General features: G+C 31.5%; 1 protein-coding gene across 2 annotated transcripts; it reads left to right on the top strand.

The window, feature by feature from the left end:
• Positions 1-942: 942 nt before the first annotated feature.
• Positions 943-24202, top strand: MS3_00007389 (uncharacterized protein; the record flags this gene model as incomplete). Of its 2 annotated transcripts, none has more annotated exons than XM_051215654.1 (2): positions 943-1051; positions 23642-24202. In XM_051215654.1, one exon carries the CDS (start codon positions 23642-23644, stop codon positions 23987-23989), a length of 348 nt encoding a protein of 115 aa, XP_051066185.1. The 2 variants fall into 2 exon arrangements, with proteins under 2 accessions (XP_051066185.1, XP_012795333.2); XM_012939879.3 differs by lacking the exon at positions 943-1051 and adding an exon at positions 20323-20448 and having other exon boundaries at positions 23642-23989.
• Between the last annotated feature and the right edge of the window lie 1107 nt (positions 24203-25309).

The raw sequence follows: 25309 nt of genomic DNA, 5'->3' as shown, positions 1-25309 counted from the left end.
CCTAATATTTACAGAGTTTTGAAGTATGTTAAGCAAAATGCATCTCTTTTTAAGAACTTACTTGCTTACTCCTGTTACTACCGAACGGAACATAGGCCGCCGACCAGCATTCTCTAACCCACTCTGCCCTATACCTTCCATTTTATTTCTATCCAATCGTTGTTTATTCTTCTTACGTCTATCTCCATTTCTCTGTGTAATGTGTTCTTTCATCTTCTTCTTCTCCTTTGGCCTTGAGGATTCTAAGTAAGGGTTTGTTTTGTGACACACTTGATCACTTTCCTCAATGTGTATCCTATCCACCTCCAGAGCTTCTTCCTGATTTTTTCCTCCTCTCGAATCTGGTTTGTTCTCTCCCACAGTAGATTGTTGCTGATAATGTCCGGCCAATGGATTCGAAGTATTTTGCATAGACAATTGTTAATAAACAATTGTATCATCTGGATAATGTCTTTCCCCTTTTATCGAAAATAATATAAATTTTACTTGTTACATGATTAAACTATACAGAGAATCAACAAACATGTACTATTTTCGCTTTACTCCGAGGTTTACTTTCAATAAATACTAACTTTTGATAAGATTGCTTACAATAAATGAAAAAAAGGAAATGCCTACTATGACTCAAACTACTTACTTACTTACTTACCTACTTATTTACTTAAAAAATAACCATATGGATAAACCTACTGGGAATATAATTTGTTGTCATTGACAAAAATATATTAGAGATAAATATTTATTTGTAAAAAAAAACAAGAAAGAAAGAAAAAGAAAGAAAAAAGAAGGAAAAAACTATATTCAATTCATTTAAAGAAAGTACATTACTTATTCTATAAAGAATACATTAAATAATTAATATTAAAAAGATAAATGTTTAAATAGATTATTGAATTTCGGCAAATTTTGAACTGACCAATCATAATTCAATGATTGAATTATAAATCACTTATATAAAGATGAATGATAAATAAACAAAAAAGTAGATTAAATAAATAAAATTGTGTATATTCACATTTTATTTCATATTTATTTTGTAAACAATTACAAAGTAAGTACTACTTATTTGATTTAGAGTATTATATTTTATGAATATTTAAACTTTACTATTGAGATCTATTATTAATTGTATTGAGAATTGTATAAATAAACTTAAAGTTTTATTATAATTAAGTTGAATTAAATAATGGAAGATGATTATACAATTTGATGGATTGGTTAAAGTTAGACAATAATATTACTGGATATCGACTCAGTGGTCTAGTGGTTAAGCATTCGCGTACGAGATCATACGTCTTTAGTTTGACTTTCTCATGTATATAGTTGAGAAGTTTTATATTAGGACGAAACAGCCGTCTAGTTCTTCCATGTTTTCCATAGTGGTCTAGTTTTCATTGAACTATTACATTTTAGAGAGACATGTTATATTGTATTTGTGGCTATATTTATCTTTGTAATATCAATGTTGGTCTAATATCAATCGATTCATGATCTCAATGAAAAACTTAACAATTTCCACGACCTCATACTGAGAATTAAATATAATCAAATCATGATGAATATCCATTAAGTTTAAGCTTTAATTTGATCTTCTGTTTTACTGAAGTAATTAGGATTCAATAACTTATGTGTGATGATAATTATGATAATAGTAATAAGACCAGTTAGGCGGTTACATGTCAGGTTCATAGATTTTGGAAAAAATATGTTTACAAAGCTTGTCGATCACTTATATTCGTGATAAACAATTCCAGTCAATAAAATGTTTAAATTTTTTAAAAATGCTTCTTATATTATTGCATAAATAATGATGTAATTACAAAAAACCTGATATCGTCTGTTCTGAAGAACCTTTAATAAGGATGAAACAGCTGTATGATTCTTATGGCCAATAAGAAGCAAATGCCTTTTGATGGTTTTATCACTATAAGTTTTGTTTTAATTCATATCCTTAACTATCCATTAGTTGTAGAGAGAAAAATATTTATGTTTATATATGAGAAACAATTATTTTGGTGAAGACAATTTGATAAAGCCTTAGAACCATTTATAAGTTCTTTGTTTATAAACTTCTGAAATAGTGTAACATTTTACATCGTATGTTAATATAAGAAAACTATGGTGAAAGCGCAATCTAGTTTAGATTGTTACTCTTTAATAAAATCATAAACGTATATAGATCAGTAAAATAAATTTCATACTCATTACTTCCTGGAATCAGTTTTTTAAACTTAACTACTACTCACATTAAGTATTCCTCTTTAAAAATACATTTTCTATAATACTAGTCTATACTACCTTAAATAACTACAAATTATAATAAAAACTTTAGATTTACTTGTGAAATGCATAGTCTTTTGAAGAATTATGAACACTATAGTATGAATTAGACTTAATGTAATTGAAAAGTAAAGTAGAACACCTAGAAGGACTTTCTGAACTGTTGTTTACACGTTCCTTCAAGACAAAGACTTAAAATTTGATTTAAATAAACATAGAGCATTAAGAATAATCTCCAACAGTTATATACATATATCAATGTAATAGTTGAATTTATGAGTCAATTGAAGCTAAACCGCCATGAAAAACTTGGAAGCATTGGACAACTGTTTCGCCTTAGTATGGAACTCATCAACAATGCGAATGTTTATTATATATTATTTCATGAGTTTATATTAAACATAGTTAAGATAAATGAAAGAAAACAAAAAGCTTAAATGAATATTGAATGTTATATCAATTTCATAAAGTGATTTCTAGCAATAATAGTGAATATGAAATTTCTCAATGTCTCATAAAATAAAATATCCTTTAAGTTTTACGAATAATTATAAAATGTATTTACCAGCAATCTTAGTCATTATAAGCATCAAATGTAAATTTTTATATTATAAACTCGTGAAACATTCTTTACATACATATAGCTTTTACTGTTTTGTGGTTTATTGGGTTTATTTTAATGACGTACATGTACAATATATTGTTAATCTAATTAGTATTACTATATGCATATGTATATACAGTACAGTACATTCATGGATTAAAATCTAATGTCAAATTTTTATAACCTATCACTTTATTGTCATTAAGAATTTTCATCATTTTATCTTCAATAGTATTATAATTAAAAACAATTAAAACAAAACCCCTTCTGATACTAAAAAACATATGCTCACTAGTGACTGGATTCATGAAGTATATTATCTTGGAGTTCTAGTGAGAAGCAGTGACCAGTGGAGTTCAATCAGATCTGTTGTGAGATAGTAACTCACTAATGACGATGGTGGGTGTGTCGCTCAATTTCGTGAATTAGTTGAAGTTAGACATTAACACGGTTGGATTCCGTCCGGCCAATTGGTCTAGTGGTTAAGCGCTCGCACGCGATACCGATAGGTCCTGGGTCAGAATCGCGCAAGCGGGATCGTGGATGCGCACTGATGAGGAGTCCTACAGTAGGACGAAACGGCCTTCCAGTGCTTTCAGGTTTTTCATAGTGGTTTAACTTCAATTGACTCATGATCTCAAGTATTGGAAATAATCCCTTTGATAAATTTCGATAATGTAATAAGAAGATGACATTCATCAGAATTATATAATATAATTGCGCAATACATTTTGAACAATTTGATCACACATAATCTACTTGTTAAAACATCATTTTTATGTAAAAAAAAATAAAAGGTCAACTAGACAGTCTAAAGGTAAGTCGTAACAATAAATAATAACAATACACAAAAACAATGTGATAACGACACTGGATAATAAATCAGTATTACTAATAGTAGTATAAGTAATATATTACAGCCCTATTTCAATTAGATAATTAATTGTTAAAAAATTATATATATCATTGCACAATTTTACAAAATAAGTAAACTTTTTTTTCAATTTTACTAAATTTATTGCCAAAAGAATATTCACAAATATTCTTTATTTTAATGTATGAAACAAATTGTGAATTAAAGAAATATAATAGAAAGCAAATTTTATCCCATTCAATTTCAATTAACTTACATGTGAGATTTGGATGCCAATTTTATGTACATATATATATTATATATAAGCCCCCAAACGCCTTGGTACGGCCGAGAATGGGGAGAGTCAACCCGCCCTCTCGAAATTCTCCCAAGTGGTCACGTGCATACAACCACTGCCAGAGAAGTCCTACTCGCTGCCTACTCGTGGTGGTGGTGGGCGGGGGTGGTCTAGAAAATTGAGAGGATGAAAAGCGAATGTCCGGTGCTTTAACCGAGTTGGTGAACACGATGGGTTCACCTAGAGGAGCTGGAACACCCTGATTCCGAACCAATGATGCACATGGGCTCCTTTATCCTGAGGGTACAAATGGTGTATGAACCAATCTTTGGTTACCGGCTACCATGGGACTGCATCTCTTTACGTTGATCCACTGCCTTGTGGACCTTTACTTCAAAGGCTCCGGATGTGGCCTACTAGGAAAAACAACTGCTTCGGTTTGGGCACCCGGGCAGTATCTCAGACCTCACACAAATCCAATGATTTGTGTGGCGCATATCTATTTGGTGCCTCCTCGTACCAATGCTTATGTGTTTAAATAAAGTAATAATAATAAAATATATATAAACTAGAGCTTTGAAAACTTGATCTTAAACAATTAAGTAATCGATCTAAATTGTGCTTGTGTCATTCCAATTTGTCCATTCTTATATTATCAGTCGTTTTCGTATTGAAATTGTAGTTAGTTTACAATTTTATTTTATATTAGACTAGATTATATATATGTATGAATCTACAATGGATAAACATTTTCATTTCTATCCTTCTATTGTATAATACCATGGCACATAATGTATGTTGATTTCATTCCTTAATTTCGGCAACACTACTTAAATTCACCTTCTAGAACTTAATCTTCGATAAATCCAAGAATAGTCAATGAAGGTTGTTTTACAGAAAGTGTTTTTTTTAGATATTAATTAATCTTCATGTAAGATTATCTTTAAACAATGGCATCAATAGTTATTACTTTTGTAAGAAAGGTGAAGCTTATTAATTATCTACATGCTTACTTAATTACTTATGCCTTTTACTCCCAATGGAGCATAGGCCGCCTACCAGCATTCTCTAACCCACTCTGCCCTATACCTTCCATTCTAGTTCTATCCAATTGTTGTTCACTCTTCTCATGTCTGTCTCCATTCCTCGGCGTAATGTGTTCTTTGATCTTTCTCTTTCCTTTGGTCTTGAGGATTTCAATTAAGGGCTGGCCTTGTGACACAGTTGGTTGCTTTCCTATTCGCCTGAAGTTTCTCTAGAGCAGTGCCGTTTTTAAGCCCAGTTAAAGGAGGAAGGTTGGATATGCGGTTAGCGACTTCATCCCGTAGAAAACTAACTTGCTAAAAAACGTTAACCAGAAGCTTATTAATAGATAATGTTTAATTATAATAACACATTGGAGGATCCCGTTTTTAGAAGAAAATTTATTAGTTGGGAACAAAAACAAATTTAACTGATTGTCAAACAAGACCTAGTTTCGAAATCGGAGAAGAATATTTAAGTACATAATTTGATCGAGACTTTCAATTTCAGTCATTCCTAAGTATTATTTTTTAGTTGATTAAGACTGTACACCGTCTAAATATGATAATGATGGTATTTCTAGTTTGAACTATTACTTCTTTGATGATCTTTTTATTTAAAAACGGATGTGTGGGTGTACAAATATATATTCAACTCACTTTTGCATTAGTTGTTTGAATCTTCCCATTGATGCCTAGTACTGTAATTGATCAGTCTCTTATTGGTATATATGTATACTTTGAGGAGTACCTCGATAATGCCTTAAATTACATGCGGTATAGGCAGAGATGGATGGCGACTAGCAGCAGAATCCAAGACGCAGGTCTCGTTTTATTTGGAATTCATCAGCTGGATGTACCTGTATCCTAGCGTTGCTGTTCACTGCAGGACTCGAACTCAATACCGCTGGCTCTAAACCCCAGTGCGTTAGCCACTTGCTGACCAGTTCTAAATAGAACGAAATGCGCGTACTGGATTCCACTGCTAGTCACCATCCAGCTCTGCTTATATATATATATATTTGTATCAATTTAGTATTTCAACCATTTTTCCTACCTTAATAAGCTTGAAGTATGCATGCATAATGATTAATATATATGGCTTAAGTAAGTAATTTTTAATGTTTACAATAATTTGATAGATCACATGAATAAGTGAGTGTGTTTACTTAAGAAATGGTCAAAGTCTCATCTGTTAACCAATTCAGAAAGAAGAGAAATGAAATCAACGAAACTTGATCATAATAACTATATTTTAAGTACGTGACCGTATTATAAGTTATATATATACAAATAAGGGTAGTTTTTATTTAAAATCGAAGTCGATTAAGTTAACTTATCAGTATAGGGTTGTGGAGATTATTAAATTTTTTATTAAGATAATGAACTGCTTGGTGTTAGACCACCATTTAAAACTTGTAAGCACTGGACAGCCGTTTCGTCCTATTGTGAGACTCCTCAGAAGTGCACATACATGATCCCGCTCGCGGGATTCGAACCCATAGCCTTCAGTTTTGGGCGAAAAAGCTTGGTTGAGGTTAGACATTGACACCGTTGGATGCCAACTCAGTGGTCTAGAGGTTAAGTGTTCGCGTACGGGATCAAAAGTCCTCGGATTGACTTCTCTATGCTGGACCGCAGATGCGCTCAGTTGAGGAGTCCCACGATAAAACGAAACGGCCGTCAGATGTTTCCATGTTTTCCATAGTGATCTAGTTTTAATCGACTCATGAATTCAACTATTGAATCACTACAATCTCCACAAACTCACTTCCTTCTGATTTCGCGATCTATGATGATGATACTGGAAGATCTGGGTTTGTATTTGAAAAATGGTATATGGACTTCTTCAAGTTTTTAGATGCACCGTTCTAATGAGTGCTATAATTAGCACGAAAAGTGAAATACTAGCTACATATTTTCATCTCAAAAAGTCACATAAATTTCTATGATAAATAATTAAGAACCCTTTTAAAGTTTAGTCTGTTTCATTAATTTTTGATAATGTAATTAAAATTAATTATGCAAATCTTTAAAATACAAAAAAAAAACAACATTCTCTTATGCCGAAAACTAATTAGTTAAACAATTCCAGTTTATTTTACCATGAGTTATAAAGGCACTTTTATCATCTCTGTCTAACTCCTTTCAGTATTCTAAACCACTATTATAGACTTTTATCAAAATGTTAGAAAAATTTGTCTATTTACAATCATTATTAATAAGAATATGAACTAAAACAGGTTGTGTAATGTTGACCAGAACAACTGACTACGACGGATTCAGTCATTATCCAAATTGTAGGTTAAATTCTATGATAACAAATAATAGGGCATTATACAGTTGTTTCATTCAAATTTGAAACTCTACAGTAACACCACACCATAAATAGAACCTCCAGATCCTACAATAGAAACTTTTGGTGAGAATGTTTGACATCATGTGGTTTATCAGTATAAGTTTCTGTGCTTTTTTTCACCCTCTAAATTGAACGGTCAAGTTACGAAGCTTTCACTATCGTTCTGGACAATGCCATGAATTACTGTTTCAAATAGAATTGATTACCATCTTCTACTTCAAATGGCGTTTGATTAGGTATTCAAAAATGATGATGAAAACTTCTCAACTACATTATTCAATTTAGAGAATATAGTATCATGAAAATTATCGATCTAAGCTAAAAAAATTTCTAGATCGTCTAACTTTGAAGATTTTAGTATTAAAGTTCAGATAGAAGACTTTTGTCACATAAGAGTAGAACTTTTTCTCAAATTAAGTGGTTGCCATTCTCTGTCAATAAGTTTTGATGCGTTCAAAAGATATTTAGTATATCTATAGAGCCTATAGATTACACACGAATTGGAATCTTTCATTGTGTGCTATATAGAATTATCTATCTTCCAGCTTACCATTCTCTTAGCCAGCATTGCGTTTCCTTTTAGCAGATAAGTGGATTTTAGTAACACAATTCTGATGTGATTAGGTCGATAAACAGTTCCTTCCAGAACAGAATATTAAAGTTATAGCTTTAAGAGTAACAAATAAAATCAAGCTAGAAACCTGAAAAAAAATATATGAAGTAAATTATATTTGGGATAGGATATGTGGTCGTAGATTTGTAGCGCATCTGCCTCTCAGTATTCAATATGTGTGTAATATCTAGCATTTTAACGTTCATTTTGTGAGTGAATGCTGTATATAAGAGCATAATTTCCTCTAGGAACTTTGTTTCAAGCTCTTATTATCACTTTAGTTGCTCTTTATTTCCATCAAGTTAGGATGCTCTACAGTATCCTGTTCACAGAATATATATATATATATATATATATATATATATATATATATATATAGGTAGGTTTTGATGGTTAGAATGAAGTCCCCAGTGAAAATCACACACTTGTATTCATTAGTGGCACACTATATAAACAAAGAAAATTCTCGAAAATACTAAACACCGCATTTTTATTGAATACAGAAAAAGTATGATTATCTTCACATGTTACATCTACATAAAAAGTTTAGGTTATGAAGCTATTTACTTTTTCCCAAACCAACTCATTCAAGTATGTAGTAAATTTTCCCTTACATAATATTTCTAAACAAATTTATTTATTATCAAAATAAAGATTTATGGAGATTGTGTTAATTTAATAGTTGAACCCATGAGTCGATTAAAACCATGAAAAACCTGGAATCCCTGGACGACCGTTTCTTCCTGGTATGCTACCCCTCAACAGTGCGCATCTTCGAAAATTTGTATATATATATACACGAAATAAGATTAAAATTTCACCATTAAGCAATGACGTGTAAATAATAATAATAATAATGACTCTGAGCTCGATGATTCTTAGCTCTGGAATGAAATTTTAAAGTACTATGATGAAATTGGTATCTGTAAAATCAACTAAGTAGTGAGTAATCTAATTATATACCAAAAACATGGAATACAGGTTGTACCATATCATCAATTAATCAAAATTGGTAGAGAAGAACTTCTTGATTGTCATAAGATCTTAAAGTTATAGTTTCAGGTCCTTGTGAAAATATAGATCATGATAGCATAATGAAAAGACATATTGGAAAGAACACAAGATCCATTGTGACTGATTCTGAACTATATTAGTCAACATCGTCAACGACTTCTCAAAGTTACCACACAAAACCTAACCAAACAGTCTTCATCTAGCAAGTTGGCTTGAATCAGCAATCAGCGGTTCCAAGTATCTTAGTGTTATGATTTTAAGATTTCTTTAAACTTGTTTCTGTTACATCTGACATTTTATATCAAAGTTGTCATAAACCTTTAATTAGTACCACAGTTCATTATGAAATTTCTCTATTATCAGTTACTATTACATAACACCCACCAAAAGTTAATAATGATTGTTCTTACATAATCAGCTAACAGTAAATGTATCAATCTATTTTTATCAAATAAATAAATTTTTTGTATGTTTATTGTAAATAAGTGAATTAATCAACAATTAGTCTGTTGAATTCACTTGGTATTGTTTTGCTTGTTTCTTCCCATTGAAGTTTAAGACTACGATTGATCAGTCTGTTATTGGCATATATGCATACTGTGCGTATGCCTCGATATTGCCTTAATTCACAAGCTTTTATAAGCAAAGATGGATAATGGCTAGCAGTGGAATCCAGTCTGTTAGATACAAATAAAAGGGTTTTACAGATTTTTTTTGTCAATAGAAAAATAATTTGTATCACTTAACCTTATAGTTATTCCGAATCGATAGGTTATAATTTCTATAACAACCAAAAAAAAAAACAAAGATTTCATATCAGATAGATATGAATGCCAATGTTGAACTTTAGGTAGAGAGTTAGTGATAAATATAACTTTTTGTTTTGTTATTATATCCCATCGTATAGAAAAATTGTATTTCTGACATTTCGTGACTTAATATAACATACTTCTTCAGAATAGGTGAATTTGAACTTGTGTTAATTTAATGTCGGTTATTTATTCACTCTGAAGAAGTGGCTTACATTAAGTCACGAAACATCAGAAATATAATTTATTTTCTACTTATTTGAATATAACAAAAATATATTTATTATTTTATATCAGAGTTCACTATTCATAGAAATGAATAAATAAACACAATAATATGAAAAGACAAAATAGATTTTGGAGTTGATTTATAACACAGTAAAGAAATAGTCAAAAAACTACGTCATTTCACGATATTTATTAATCGGACGATGACATTGCATTTCGATGATTACACAGTTTACATGAAATGATGATTGTCACATTAAAAAAGAAAATGAAAATAATAAAAATAATTATCAGCAAAGATGGATAGTGGCTGACAGTGGAATCCAGGTTGAACGTTTCGTTCTGTTTGGAACTCGTTATCTGTATGTACCTGTATCTCGGAGTTCATGTTCACTCTGGGACTCAAACCCATTACCGTTCACTTCAAACACCATCGCGTTGTCCATTTAGTTACTGAGTCCTAATAGTCACTTGTTTGTGCAAATGATAAACATCAACTCTGAGATGTAGGTCCATCCAGCTGACGAGTCCCAAAAAGGATGAAACGCGCGTCCTGAATTCCACTGTCAGCCACTATCCATCTTTGGTTACAATTATTTTGATTATTTTTGTTTTCTTTTTTAATGTGACAATCATCATGTCACTATCCATCTTTGCTTATAATGCTTGTGAATTAAGGCAATATCGACGCATACGCACAGGATGCACATATGCCAATAAGAGACTGGTCAACTGCAGTCCTGAATAACAATCGGAAGATACAAACAAACAATACCAAATGAAAATAAAAATAATGTTACGTAATTTGAAGTAGTCGGTGATAAACCCTTTAATACTGAATTGTACTTAATAGTATGATATATCTGAAGTGACTTCTCTATGAGAGAGTCAAATTCAAAAACACTATCATTGAGCTTTGAAAGTCGAATATATTCATCATTTTTGTAAAATGAGTAGTTTGTTTGCTTAAATTAATTACTAGCCATAATAATGGCTTTATAGATTAAAGACAAGAAATATTTCATCCAAAAAGCAAAATATGTTTAGAAAGATAGCAATTATCTTCTGAATTCAGCCTTGAAAATGATGTCATATTACATTAAGCTTTCATGGAATTAATCCAGTTATGAGTTATTAGTAAAAGTGTTGGATCACATCGAATTTGTTTCTTATGAAACTACATTAAAATGAATATTTATGCAATTTCTTGTGATATTTTACTTAAGCTTTCAAATACTTATGAAATCACATCATATTTGAGTGTTCTGTAATCGATATTATGACAACTGGATGCTTCATTCATTTAACCAGCCGAAATAGTATTTTAACCTATAGTATCTCGAATTAACTCTGGAAATTGTCATGATGTTACAAGTGACTAATAAAACTGTTTGAATAACTCCAATGAACAAACTAATGAGTAGACGTGAACTGAATAGTGATTAGGAGACAGGACCCCTAGTTAACTGATTAACTACAGCTATATCTATTATAAAATATCCATTCAAGATAAAGTGATTGTAGATTAATTTTGATAAAATTCTGTTTTTTGAGCTGAATAGTTTAATTGTGAAGTTTTCATTATCCTTCTGGATAGTGTCATCAGCAATGAATTAGCTGCAAAATAAACTAAAAACCAACACACCAACTTACGATTTTTACTTATAACCTGATCAGCAACACATTCGACCTATATTTTTAAAAAATACATGTTATGTCATAAGAATGGATAAATATCACAGACTATTTTATGAAGTAGTTTCAAAAGAATCCACAGGATGAATTTCAGTGAATCAATGAAAGCATATCATTATCATTCATTCCCTCACATTGGGATGAATTATTTATTTCTAAATATGTTTATTTTCAACTGGACGGACTAATTGACCTGAAAGCACTGAACAGCTTTTTCTTCGTGGTATGGGACTATTCAGCATTGCGCATCCAAAATGCCATGAATTGTAATCGAACCCAGAGACTTCTGTCTGATTCTTAAACGATTCTCCTCTAGACCTCTGAACCAATATGCAACTGTATTGATGTCTAACTTCAATAAATTCACCATCTTCTATTCCCTAAAGTAGACAACTGACTCATATCCGACATGATTGAACTCCACTTATCACAGCACACAAGACCGAACATCTTAAGTTCTATTCCCATTCTCAAGATTGTGAATGTTCATAATCAAATAATCCCATATTAATAGAAAATAGTTATCCAGTGATTCTAGATTTTCAATGATTGTTTAACTCAAGTTAGTTTGTGATTGAAACTATAGAAAATACTATCATCTCCTCCAAATCATCCAACACAAATATTAATTTGTTGAGGTATAATTTACAAATATAAATAACTATAATATGAAGTTGTATTTATAACTTGGACTGAAATGTTCTGGTGAAAAATAATATATTGTGATTTATCTTTTATTTAACGCTTATTACAGTTTATTTAAACAACAAACAATGTAAAGTTATCACACACATATATATCTACTACTGAAATCATTCTGAAATTATTTTTTTCCCTATAGTTTAATATTTTTGTTTTTTGATTGAGATCATGAACCGATTGATGTTAGACCACCTTTGGAAACCTCAAAGCACTGGACGGCCATTTCGTCCTATTGTGGGACCCCTCAGCAGTGCACATCCACTATCCCGCTCGCGTGATTCCGACTCAGAGCCTTCGGTCTCGCGTGCGAACGCTTTTACTTTACCCTGTTTATTCAAATTGTAATCTGACAGTAATTTATTTCTTAGGCTTTGAAATAAATCAATTAAAAAATACATCAATATTATGTAATTATTATTACTAATCGATTACAATGAAAAAAAATAAAAAAATTGTTGTCAAGTTTCATTTTATATTAAAATGAGTAGTATAAAATTTATAGTTAAATAAAGTTTTGATTAGAATAAATTTGGCAAAATTTTAATATTAAAAATAAATTAAGAGAAGAGAAAGTATAATTCATTTAAAAATCATATTAAAACTAGATGTGAATGTTACATTGTTTGTTTGAAACTTCCTACTGCACAAGCTAGTAGTTATTTGAACTCAGTAGCTAAGTGGATAACGCGATGGCATTTGAAGCGGACAGTATTGAGTTCGAGTCCCAGGTATATCCAGCTGACAAGTCACTAATAAGATGAAACGCGCTTTTTGAATTCCACTGCTAGACACCATTCATCTTTGCTTATAACTTTTTAATTGGTCTAGAAATTAAAATTAATTGATGAAAGAGATAAGTGAACTGAAGAATAAAGTTAACTATAGCTCATTCTAATATCTTTTCTCACTTTCCGACCATTTATATATTATTTCCATTTGTTAGTAATAATACTAACTAAACAAATTATTGTCAGTATGTTTTAACTATGTTGTTTATACTTATTATACATTAATCATAATTAAGGTGTAAATCACTCATTTTTCTTATTAAAAAAATGGATGACTTTTCAATTACTGTAGATATCAAGTGTATGAAAACAATCGATACCGACATATTCGTTACCTTATGGTTGGTCACATGAAAGTCGCCTCCTTAGCTTTCATAATTCATAGTAATAATAAATTTCAATTCTTTACACTCTCTCACTTCATATAATTGAAACATATCCTATTTGATATCATTAACATCGATATAATCAAGAACTGACTTTTTAGTTACATGTTCATTTTTAACTACATACCTATATCTAGTTATTGTCTCATATACGTTTATTTAATCGAATCCTGATAATTTTTATGAACAATAGTAAATATTGTACATGTCAACATTAGTTCATAACTACCATCATTCATTTGCCTAGAACTGTTATTACTATGATAATTAAAGCGATAGATATTTTTTCAAATCTTATAAAGACTAATGCAGGTTCATTAGATTGGTCAATCACAAAGAGAATAAAACAGGTTTTCTAAATTCCGTTTCCAGTTATTGTATAAAATATAAGTAACATTTAAAAAATGGAAAGACTTTTATTTGTTAAGTTGTTCAAAAAAATTGGTTTCATGTATTTCAAAAAGGTAACTGTGTAAATTAAAGAAAGTTTAGAAATGGAAATTCTTAGTAGAAAACATTGTTATTATTACTATCCTAGTAATTGTTATCTAATCAGTGTATCAAGAGTTCTCAAAAAGAAAAAAGAAATAGAATAAATCTGATCTATTGAGTAAATTATGTTGTTGTTCATTCGTTGGACATGATTCATTGCCCACTAATACATTAGGACATTGTTTTTAAAAAAAAGAAAACACTTGACAACACATTAAAACAAACACAAAATGAGATTTCAGTAAAAATCTTTCAGAAATTTTGTATCAAACCTTAATCATCTATTTGAACATTTAAGTTTGTGTTAGGTTCATTAACTCAGTTGATTAAACATCTTAATAATTCATAATAAACCACTTGAATTAATGAATACTAATGTGATGTATACTACTGATATCGGCAAGTATAAGTAGTATATATTATCAAGAGGAAATAAAATGCTTGGAGGCAAAAGGTTAAGATTTAAAAAAAGAAAATGAGAACAACGCGTTTTTGTTATGAATACAAAAGAAAATCAATTTTAAGACAATTGATGGACATTTCGCAAATGATATATTTACTATATGATTCTCAGATGTTTAATAAAGGATTCTGTATTAGATGGTGGTTGGAGATAGTCGACAGGAAACCCTGGACCAGGGTTTCGTGCTACTTGGCACTCGTCAGCAAGGTGTACCTGTAATCTTGAGGGAACTGGTGCTCCCTGGCGTATTCGATCTCGTGTCACCCAGCTTCACAGTCAATGACTTTACCACTGAGCTGTTCGAGCCGCGAGCGACCTCCTGTAGGACTGAGATGTAATCACAATTGATTGATCACTGGGTGGTGATCAATGTCATGCGTGTCAAGTCCTTATTAGTGCAGATCGAATGCTATCGATCATGTTGCAATGTGGCCACCAGTGATCAGTCACTTGTGAAAGGATTCTGTAATTTTGTATACAAATAATATTTGATTGTCCCCATTTATGTGTTCTCTTTCAAAACACTACATATATACGTTTTAATTAAACAAAATATTGATCTCTATACATAAATTAAGAAAATCCAACCTGTTTAACACTATTTATACAAAACAGAATTGTTTATTATTATTTTTTTTGGTATTTATTCACAATAAAGAAAATTTTCTTTTATTAAAAGAAACATTAATCTTCTGAAAACTTTTTTTTCAAGTTTGTTTCTATCCAATGAAATATGGTAATAAAGTGTGACTTCTGTTTAATTCATCAATTAAATAATGATATATTATTAAAATTGAATAACAAACTTCATCATTGTCCAATATATATATATATATATATATAAACACCATTTTGAAATATAATCATAATTAAAGGTCACCATATTCAAACAAACACCTCATAAGCAACCATATATATATATATATATATATATATATATATATATATATATATATGGATAACACTCAGGTAGTTCTTTTTCCCCCCTTAATTAATATAGATAATGATATTAGTGATAATAACACTAAGAAATGTCATATTAAACATAATTTGATTACAGAATAAATAGCATTACATCGATTGGACATTAAATCCATAGGGAATTCATACATCATCTATATCATCTATACATATTCTTAGTAAAACTTTCAACAGTATTATTGTTATTACTATTACTAATGTCTTAAAAGAAACTTCACAAGTTGTTTAGGGAAGTGAAAAACCAAAAAAATAAAAAACAAAGTAAAATAAATAGGTAAATAAACGATGAAAAGGAATTGAGGTTAACAGTTTATGTTATGCCGACTTATGCTTCTTAACGATTAGACATAGATATCAAATAATTCATATTTAGGTTATATTATAATATTTATTGAGACAGTAGTGAAGTTAAGGCTTCAAAACAGAAAAAAAAATTGAGTGTCAATTATCATTTGTTTAATGAATTACCTTTGAAATAAAGATACATCTTTAAAGTGTTTGTTTTTTTTTTAAGAAAGAAAACAGTATTGTATTCGTAAAATAAAGTGTATTATCTTAACAAAGAGTAGAAATAATATAAAATGAATATAAAAGCACTCGGATAGTTCATTGATGTTGATAGAAATTGTGCTACTGATGTCGACAGATATAAGTAGTATGTATCATCAAACAAAAGTGAAATGTTTGACAGTAGGAGGTTAAAAAAATTAAAGGAAATAGAAATAGAACAGAGAATGGTTGATGTGGAAACGGAAGAACAATGAATGTTGAGACGATTGATTGAAATTTTGGAAATGAATTATTTGTTGTATGGTTCTCAGATTTTACAAAGATGTTCTGTAATTTTGTATTCAAATACGTCTGATTGCCTCACTTGTGTTCTCGTTTACTACATTAGTTACGTTGATAGAAATTGTGTAAAAACATTGTAATGTGTGCTACTGATGTTGATAGATATAAGTAGTATGTATCATCATTCGAAAATGAAATATCTGGTGGCAGAAGGTTAAGAAGATCGAAGGAAAGAGAAAGAGAACAGAAAATGATTAGTGTAGAAACGGAAGAACAGTGAAGTTTGAGATAACTGATTGAAATTTCGCTGAAGAAATAGTTAAGTTTGAGACAAATGATTGACATTTTGTAAATGAAGTTTTCAGATTTTACTAAGATGTTATGTAATTTTGTATTCAAATATTTCTGATTGTCCCTACATATGTGCTTGTTCACTACAACATAAATTAATAAAACCTGGTAATTTATTTCTTTGCTTGCCTAATCTCAGATCAATGATACATGAAATAATAGGTCTTTTTGTAAAAGACGTTTAAACGGTTTAAAGTATCTCTATTATCTGACCCTAAATTTATTAATCTATGAAGTTACGTAATAGATCTATCAATGAATATACATACAGACAGTGAAAAGACTATGTGGATTCCTTTATTAACTCAGAAATTCTGAAACGGAAAATTGATTCACACTCACATATGGGTTGTTTTCCATCCGAATAGTATACTTTTAAAAATTCATAAACTAAGTAAAAATGTTATTCACAGAGTTAGACGATAATAAAGGCTTCATAATCAAATCATTTAATTCAAAGAACAGAACACCATAAAAATCCTCCTATTCAGTTGTAATTCTTCCTAATCATTCGAACAGAGTAAAGTATAATTACATTTTTTGAATAATTGATTCTTATTTTATTCTGTATAGTCGTTGAAGAATTAAAGGTGTACTATTATAGACATCATTTTAACAGCCTCTGAATCTCAAGATTATCTATGCAACTGAATGATTTATCGTTTGTACGCATAAAACGATCACATATTCACGGTACAACATTTCTGATTTTTGTGTAAAATAATGAAACAAATGTGATCATCCAATTGGTATTGTTTTTGCTTGTATCTTCCCATTGAGGTTTAAGACTGCGATTGATCAGTCTGTTATTGGCATATATGCATACTGTGCGTATGCCTAGATATTGCCTTAATTCACAAGCTTTTATAAGCAAAGGTGGATAGTCACTACCAATGGAATCCAGGCATATGCACAGTATGCACATATGCCAATAACAGACTGATCAATTGCAGTCTTAAACCTCAATGGGAAGATACAAGTCAAGCAATACCAAGTGGATTTAAATTCACCCCACTGAACAAGCAGATGGCTACCAGGACTTAGTAGCTGAGTGGATAACGTGGTGGATTTTGAAGCGAATGGTATTGGGTCCGAGTCCCAGCGTGAACATCAACTCCGAGATGCAGGTACATCCAGCTGACGAGTCCAACGTAGGATGAAACGTACATCCTGGATTCCACTGCTAGCCACTATACATTCTTGGTTATAATTGTGATCATCTTTTTCTATAAAACAATATATTTTTGGTTTGGTAAAAATAATCTTTAAATCGTTGACAAACAGTAAGCTTACAAACATTATTACGAAGATACGATTTAATAGTTTTGATCGAGAGATTTAGTGGAAATCTGTTTAGTTTTTAAGTGGTATTCATCATGATCAGTAGAGCTGATTGACAAAACGATCTTCACGAATAGCACAGGACGTTGGTCTACGTATGAAGTAAATTGACTGAAGTTTAAAATATGTATCATTGAATACTAACCTAGTGGTCTAGTGATTAAGCGCTTGCCTCAAGATCTGTAAGTCCTGGGTTTGACCCTTGGATGGTGGATGGTCACTTTCAGGATGATCCATACTAGGACGAGATAGTTATATAATGTTTCCTGGTTTTTATGGTACCCTAATTTGATTGCATTTAGTCACAAATAATACCTATATATTATTTAGTAACTTAAAATAAAGTGAACATAAGCTAGGTTACTCAATATATTTGTAATGAGTGCATATTTAATTCTACCTTTAGTAATTGTAAGTTTTCGCAATATTCATAGTTCAAAATGTCTATGACATCAATTCAAGCAGTCATAAGAAAAATATAGCCACATTATAATCTATTATGCAGCATTACTGAAGTCAAGGTAGTTTGATCGTAGTCATCACTACTAATATCAAGTAGCTAGCCAGAACTGAGATAAATTGAGCAATTCAACTTTTTAAACTAATGACCAAACAAATATATTGAATTTAATACTTTAATCTTTAAGTTACCATTATCTAACTAAAGAAAATCAGTGATTAGTACAAGAGGTTTGCTCGGCGAGACGATAATTTATGGACGAACCTATTAGGTATAAAATAATAAGTTTTCGATTTTGGCACGAAATTCACTCATCCATTTGGTTAAATAGAGTTTTGGCATTACAGCTAATGTCATTACGTGATGAAAGCCTTAAATGTAATTCCTGACCTTAACCATCAACTGTACATCATCATTCTAATTCTTCATACTGGTTTATAATCCTCATGTGGTCCTAGTTATTAGGTGAACACTCTCAATGTCACTTAAGCGTCTCTCAAAAGTCGTCCATAAATTATAGTTTCACCGTTTGTTCAAACAAGGCTACTTGTATATTTCTTTTTATTAAATCTGTTCACTTATTCTTTAATTATCTCATAGGTTCAAATTTTAGGCCCGACTAACTTAGATCAATCACTAATATAATGGAAGTAATTTTATATTTGATAAAAATAATTATTTTGACCTATGTAAAACTTTTTTTTAAGTGGGACTACTTACATAATACATAGATAAATAGGAAGTGTACCGATTGATTAAATCAAGAGTTTATGATGTATCTTATTGTAAAATCTTCAATAATTATACCTGCAAGAAATTCTAGATAGAAATTTTTTTATTAATTGAGTTATGATCAACACTTTTCATATTATAATAGTTGAGATTATGAGTCAATTGAAGGTAGACCACCATAGAAAGCTTGGGAGCGCTGGACGGCCGTCCTGCCCTATTGTGAAACTCAGAAGTGCGTATCCACGGTCCTGCCTCACGAGATTCGACTCCAGGACCTATCGGTCTCGCGTACGAACTCTTAACCTCTAGACCACTGAGCCGGCATCCAACGGTGTTAATATTTGACTTCAACTAATCATATTAGTTTTTTTATACTAATACAATGTTACTTAGATAATATTTTTCATACCTTCAAAATAGAAACATCTATAAATTCTACTGATTTGAATGAGTGAGTTAAAGAATTTAGGTCAATTTGTAGTGAAGGTCCTATATCAGGCCCGTATATCTTATTCTAGCTTCCGGACAAGTCAGTTTATCCATTCTTATCAAGCTACATTTTGACCATGTTAATTACTCACTTATCATCCTCGACTGTTTTTACATGAGTGTGTGTGTGCACTTCTTATCTCATTCATCACATGTCTATAACTTACTTTTTGTGTGACTATAAATATTGATTAACGCTTGGTTAGAGTCGGCTCACAAGCCTTCACTGCACGTCCTTTCGTTTCGCACCGCTCTCTCTTCTTCGCATCATTCGCTGCGATCCTCTGATTGCCTACCCAGACCAATCAGTGTACAAAATATATATAATCAAAAATCCATTCTCGTATTTGACTTATTTCATTCCGTTATTCACCAACGCGGATTAAGTCGATAATTATATATGTATATGTATATATGTATACTTTAACAACATTCATACGATCCAATTGGAATCAAATAACAGAACACAAGAAATTAACAGTCCTAATAGGCTAGAAAGCTGTAAGAATTCTAAAACTCCTTTTCAAAATCTATTGTTAATCTCTTTTTTACCACGGTTACCGTGAAAAAATGATTTTTCTCGTCATTGCTGTTGTTGTTGAAGCTGGTAATACGTACGACAGAATTAAATCCAGAAAGGATAAATATTTAACTAAAATAAATAATTTTTTGGTTGAGATCATGAACCGAATTGATGTAAGACCAACATTGAAAACCTGGAAGCGCTAGAAGGCCGTCTCGTCCTATTGTGGAACTCCTCAACAGTGTACATCCATGATCCCGCCCTCTGGATTCGAACACAGGGCCTTCATTCTCGCGCGCGAGATCGTGGAGGAGTCCCACAATAGGACGAAACGGCCGTCCGGTGCTTCTAGGTTTTCAATAGTGGTCTAACATCAATCAGTTCATGATTTAAATCAAAAACTTAATAATCTCCACAACCCCTATACTGATAAAATAATTAACATGATGAATGAAGATAGCTTGACTGTTTATTTTCAAGTAAATATTAAATGCCCTAACTGACTACATATATTGTCGAATATCATTAAACGCACGGTGGTTTATGTATGTTTTTATTTAACCTTTTTGTCATGCCATTTATGTTTTTCCCACTCCGTTTCATCAAATTAAATGGTTAGTTTTAAATTCATTATAATTGGTTATTTATTTCTTAAGATTGATATAAAATGTAAGTGCTTTTCGACAGACCACCTTTTCTTAAAATTATGGACGTTGGTAACGTACAAAGTACAAAGCTCTGTCATTTCTCACGTTGTCACGTAAACAGATAACATATTCTTGGGTACATTGTATCTGGTAACGTTCCAATCACTTGAAGCGTTAAAAAGCATCATCAGAACTTATGAAAGGTTGATGTACTGTCATTATGTGGTGGGAAATTCTCATTTCCATAGAGATCAGAAATCGTATAATAAATTTGTATGTTGGAGAAATGGCCGCAGAATACCTACCTTAGTTATCTTTGTATGACTTACAATTTTTTCCAATGGTCTATGACTCCATTAAAAAACCAGTTGATCGAAATCACTCAGTGATCAATAATTAGCTAAATATTTTACAAAACAAATTGACGACATCCGATTGACGTGTTTGAAGAAAAGTAATTTTTCTTTCTAACGACAACTTTCACTTTAAGCTAATATTATTAGAGTAATATTAAACAATCGCTAGTTAGTAGATAGTGTTATACAGAAAATGACACTTTGTTAATTTCATATGTATTATATATTGTCAGAAGGGGATGCGCACTGCTGATGAGTCCCATACTAGGACGAAACGGCCTTCCAGTGCTTACAGGTTTTCCATGGTGGTCTAGCTTCAATTGACTCATGATTTCAACCAGTGAAATTTCTAAAATCTCCACAAAACCCTTTCTGATAATAATTATCTGCTCACTAGTGACTGACTTCAAGAGATACTCATGGAATTCTAGAGAGAAACCTTTACCACTGGAGTTCAACCAGGTCTGTCGTGAGATATCAACTCACTGAAGATAATGGTGTACGGTGGCGCAACTTCGTGGATTGGTTGAAGTTAGACATTAACACCGTTGGATTCCGGCCCAGTGGTCTAGTTGGTTAAGCGCCTGGCACGAGACTGGTAGGTCCAGGACTCGAATTTCACGGGGTACGGGATCGTGGATGCACACAGCTGAGGAGTCCCATGCTAGGACGAAACGGCCGTCCAGTGCTTCCAGGTTCTACATGGTGGTCTAGGTTCAATTGACTCACGATTTCAATCAGTGATATTACATATTGTGTAAAATTACGAAAAAATTTTGTATGTTTAAGTGAATGACTGGGTGTAGTTAAATGAAATGAATGATTAAACAAAAAATTACTAAAGAATAAACTAGAAACAGTGAGTTTCTCTTATCAGTTCTCTAAATCACAGGACTATCATAAGACGCATAATAAACCTGTAACTGGAAAGTAATATTTATGTCTAACCAAGCATAAAATCACAACTCAGTAACTGATCTTGATTATATCAATAATTAAAAACATTGTATGATACAATCGGTCAGATAAAATAGCGCTATAAACAAACAAAAGAATATCTGAGATAATTGTCAGTTAATTGAAATGATTATACAATCAGAAGTTATTTCTTGACATCGATTCAATCTAACTTATATACACCATACTATGTAATGAGATAATTCAAGTTTACAAAATGAATATAAATCAGTTTTGGCAGAAAATATTTCCGATAGGTATGGGTTGAAGTACATCAAGGGTAGCTGCGAAAAGATACATTAAAATTTTTATATCCGAACGAAGAATAAATGGATGATAAGTACTAGGAAGTATTTAATATTATACGATTCGCTGTTCTTAACTTATTCTAAACCTGTTAGTTACAATCTCCTATACTCATAAACACTATTGGCTTGATCTTATATAACTATTATTTTTCATTCTATGATGTGATGCGGTCTGGTCTTCTTGTACATAAACCAAGTATGTCTGAAATATATGAGTCATACAGCTGATATTTGTGTCATAAACTGGATATGCTGAGCTAGGTTAGAAGTTACTCTGCAGAGAACCAATAGGGACTCAGAGTTAACTCAAAGCTGTCAGTGCCAGTTGACGCATCGTTGGTTTAGCACAGAGAAAAGGTCATCGAAGTTGGTATTCTGACTGGCGATTTGTCACGTGATATTTAACGGGCTATAGGATATAACAAAAATGTAAAAGATTGTTCGGTGTGAAACTCAATACCATAGCCGGTTAAATGAAGAAATATAATTTCCCTGGATGAACGACAAAATTAAAACTTCCTCAATTCGATCTACGTATTTTGATTAATAACACTAATCGGTCAGAAATAAATTATATCTGTCAATGGATAGGAACCTCTCTGATTTATGTTATTCGCTTTAATATTATCTTATTTACTACATTTATTAATAGAGTGTAGACAGCTCTCTTGATAGACTAATGCTGATAAATTTTATTCTGATCATCACTTCTTTACGCTTTAATCAAAGTTCTGTTTTGTTCTCACTTACCCTATACATTCTCTTACTTAAATTTGTTCAATTTAGAAGCTGAACCATCTAGTCCAAAATGACCTATTTTTATCGAATATACCACCCATAAGACGACGATTTTTGATATCAGTAAAACAACTGTCAGGTTAGCGTAAGACCATCGAACTTTTCTTGATTGATACTGTAAGTACCAGACAACATTAAATAAAATCTCAGTGAGGTATTGTGACTTTATTCTGTACTCACAACTTAGCATATTGGATTTTTACACTTTGTATTGACGATTTATTTTTATGACTTTTCATCACACTTTTTGCCACAAAAATTGATAATAATAAACTGGATTATTTGTTTTTCCATTTTTAGATGACAAGATATTCACTTCTTGGAATTATTCAATTATTCACATATTATCAGATCTTCTGTTTACTTTTCATATGTGCACATGGATTCAGTCGTTGTACTACAACTGTAAACAGTGATGGATTACCAATACTGACATGTGATCATGACAGATCGAAGGCACAATCACATTTTGATCTTTACGATGATGAACCTAATGAATTAATTCCTGAATCAGATTATCTAAATGATCCACTTCAATCTCAACAGCTATCTGAATACATAATCCCTAGTAAGAGGGCTTTTGTACGTCTGGGGAAGAGAGGATTTGTTCGGATCGGAAAGCGCGGATTTGTACGGATCGGACGTTAACCAAAAAAGGATCTGTTGAACTTTTTTCTAACTACTGAATTTTGGTGTCAGGACTAAAATAATTGTAACCTTTATGCTACTGAATAGTATTCAGTAGTCAGTTGTTTCAATAAAAACATTTAAAAGTATTCTGATTATACTGTAAAATAATCTTATCCTCTAAGAGTTGTTTGAGGTGATTTAAGTCAAATTGTTAATAAATCATTGACTTTATGCTCAAGATTTTTCACACAAAAGAATGCGATAAACTTAAACAACCTCAAGTATTTCTTTATATTCTTTGAGGCGTATTCTTCTGGATTATACTTGGTTTAAATGCCCTATAAAATTCAGTTGTTTGTAGCCATGTACCTGACTCCAGTTAAATCGTTCGACAATGTTATCGAAATATACATACCAACTGCCCTCGGGCATAATGTTAGAGAATAACGGAATAAAATAAACCGAATACGAGAATGAATTGTGAACATGTATATTTCGTAAACTCATTTGTACGAACAGACAGTCAGAGGAACGAAGTGGAGAACTGAAGCGAAACGAAGCGACGCGGAGAAGGCCAACTTGATTTAATCAAGAGTGACTCGACAGTCATAACCAGACAAAAATAACTTATATACATATGATGAGTAGGGTAAGCAGTGCATATACATACACAATCATGGTTAATAAGAGAATAATTAATAAGGTCAAAATGTGACTGGAGAAGAATGAATAAGCCGGTCTGTTTGGAGGCTAAAACAACCGATGTGAACTTAACATAGGACTAGACACTAAAAAGCTCCCATGTAGAAAATAGCACAATAATGTTTTCGACAATAAAACTGAAGAGGTATGTGCTTAATATTGACAATACGTAGCGAAAACTATTGTGATATATCTGATAGAGTACAGCGTCATATGAGTGCAAATTAATAAGTCTACAAAAAACATGCATTTATGTCATGACTATCTAAACGGTAAATTAACACGTTCGTATGAGCGATTCGAAATACCGTGAGAACGTAATAATAAATCGTTTATGGATATGACAGCTGAATAAATCGTGAAAATGTTATGTTTCGTTATTGCTTGAATGCGATTACTGATGCGTCTTACTCGAACGAACGAAGGATCAATGATTCAGCGACTCGATAGCCTATTCTGGTCCGTTGTCCCCAACTCTGCTAACTCGATCAAGAAGTCTGGGTAAGGTGTAGAAAGTGTATTCTACAGACAACAGCAGATAACAAGTCAGGCAGGCAGATCAGATCAAGCATACAAGTCAAGCGTATTTATACAAATATTTACAATCGATATTGTCATGGAAGATTTTTGAACATT

The sequence above is a fragment of the Schistosoma haematobium genome, chromosome 4 (genome assembly GCF_000699445.3).
Source record: "Schistosoma haematobium chromosome 4, whole genome shotgun sequence".
NCBI lineage: Eukaryota > Metazoa > Platyhelminthes > Trematoda > Strigeidida > Schistosomatidae > Schistosoma > Schistosoma haematobium.
This window is presented reverse-complemented; position numbering and strand designations above follow the sequence as displayed.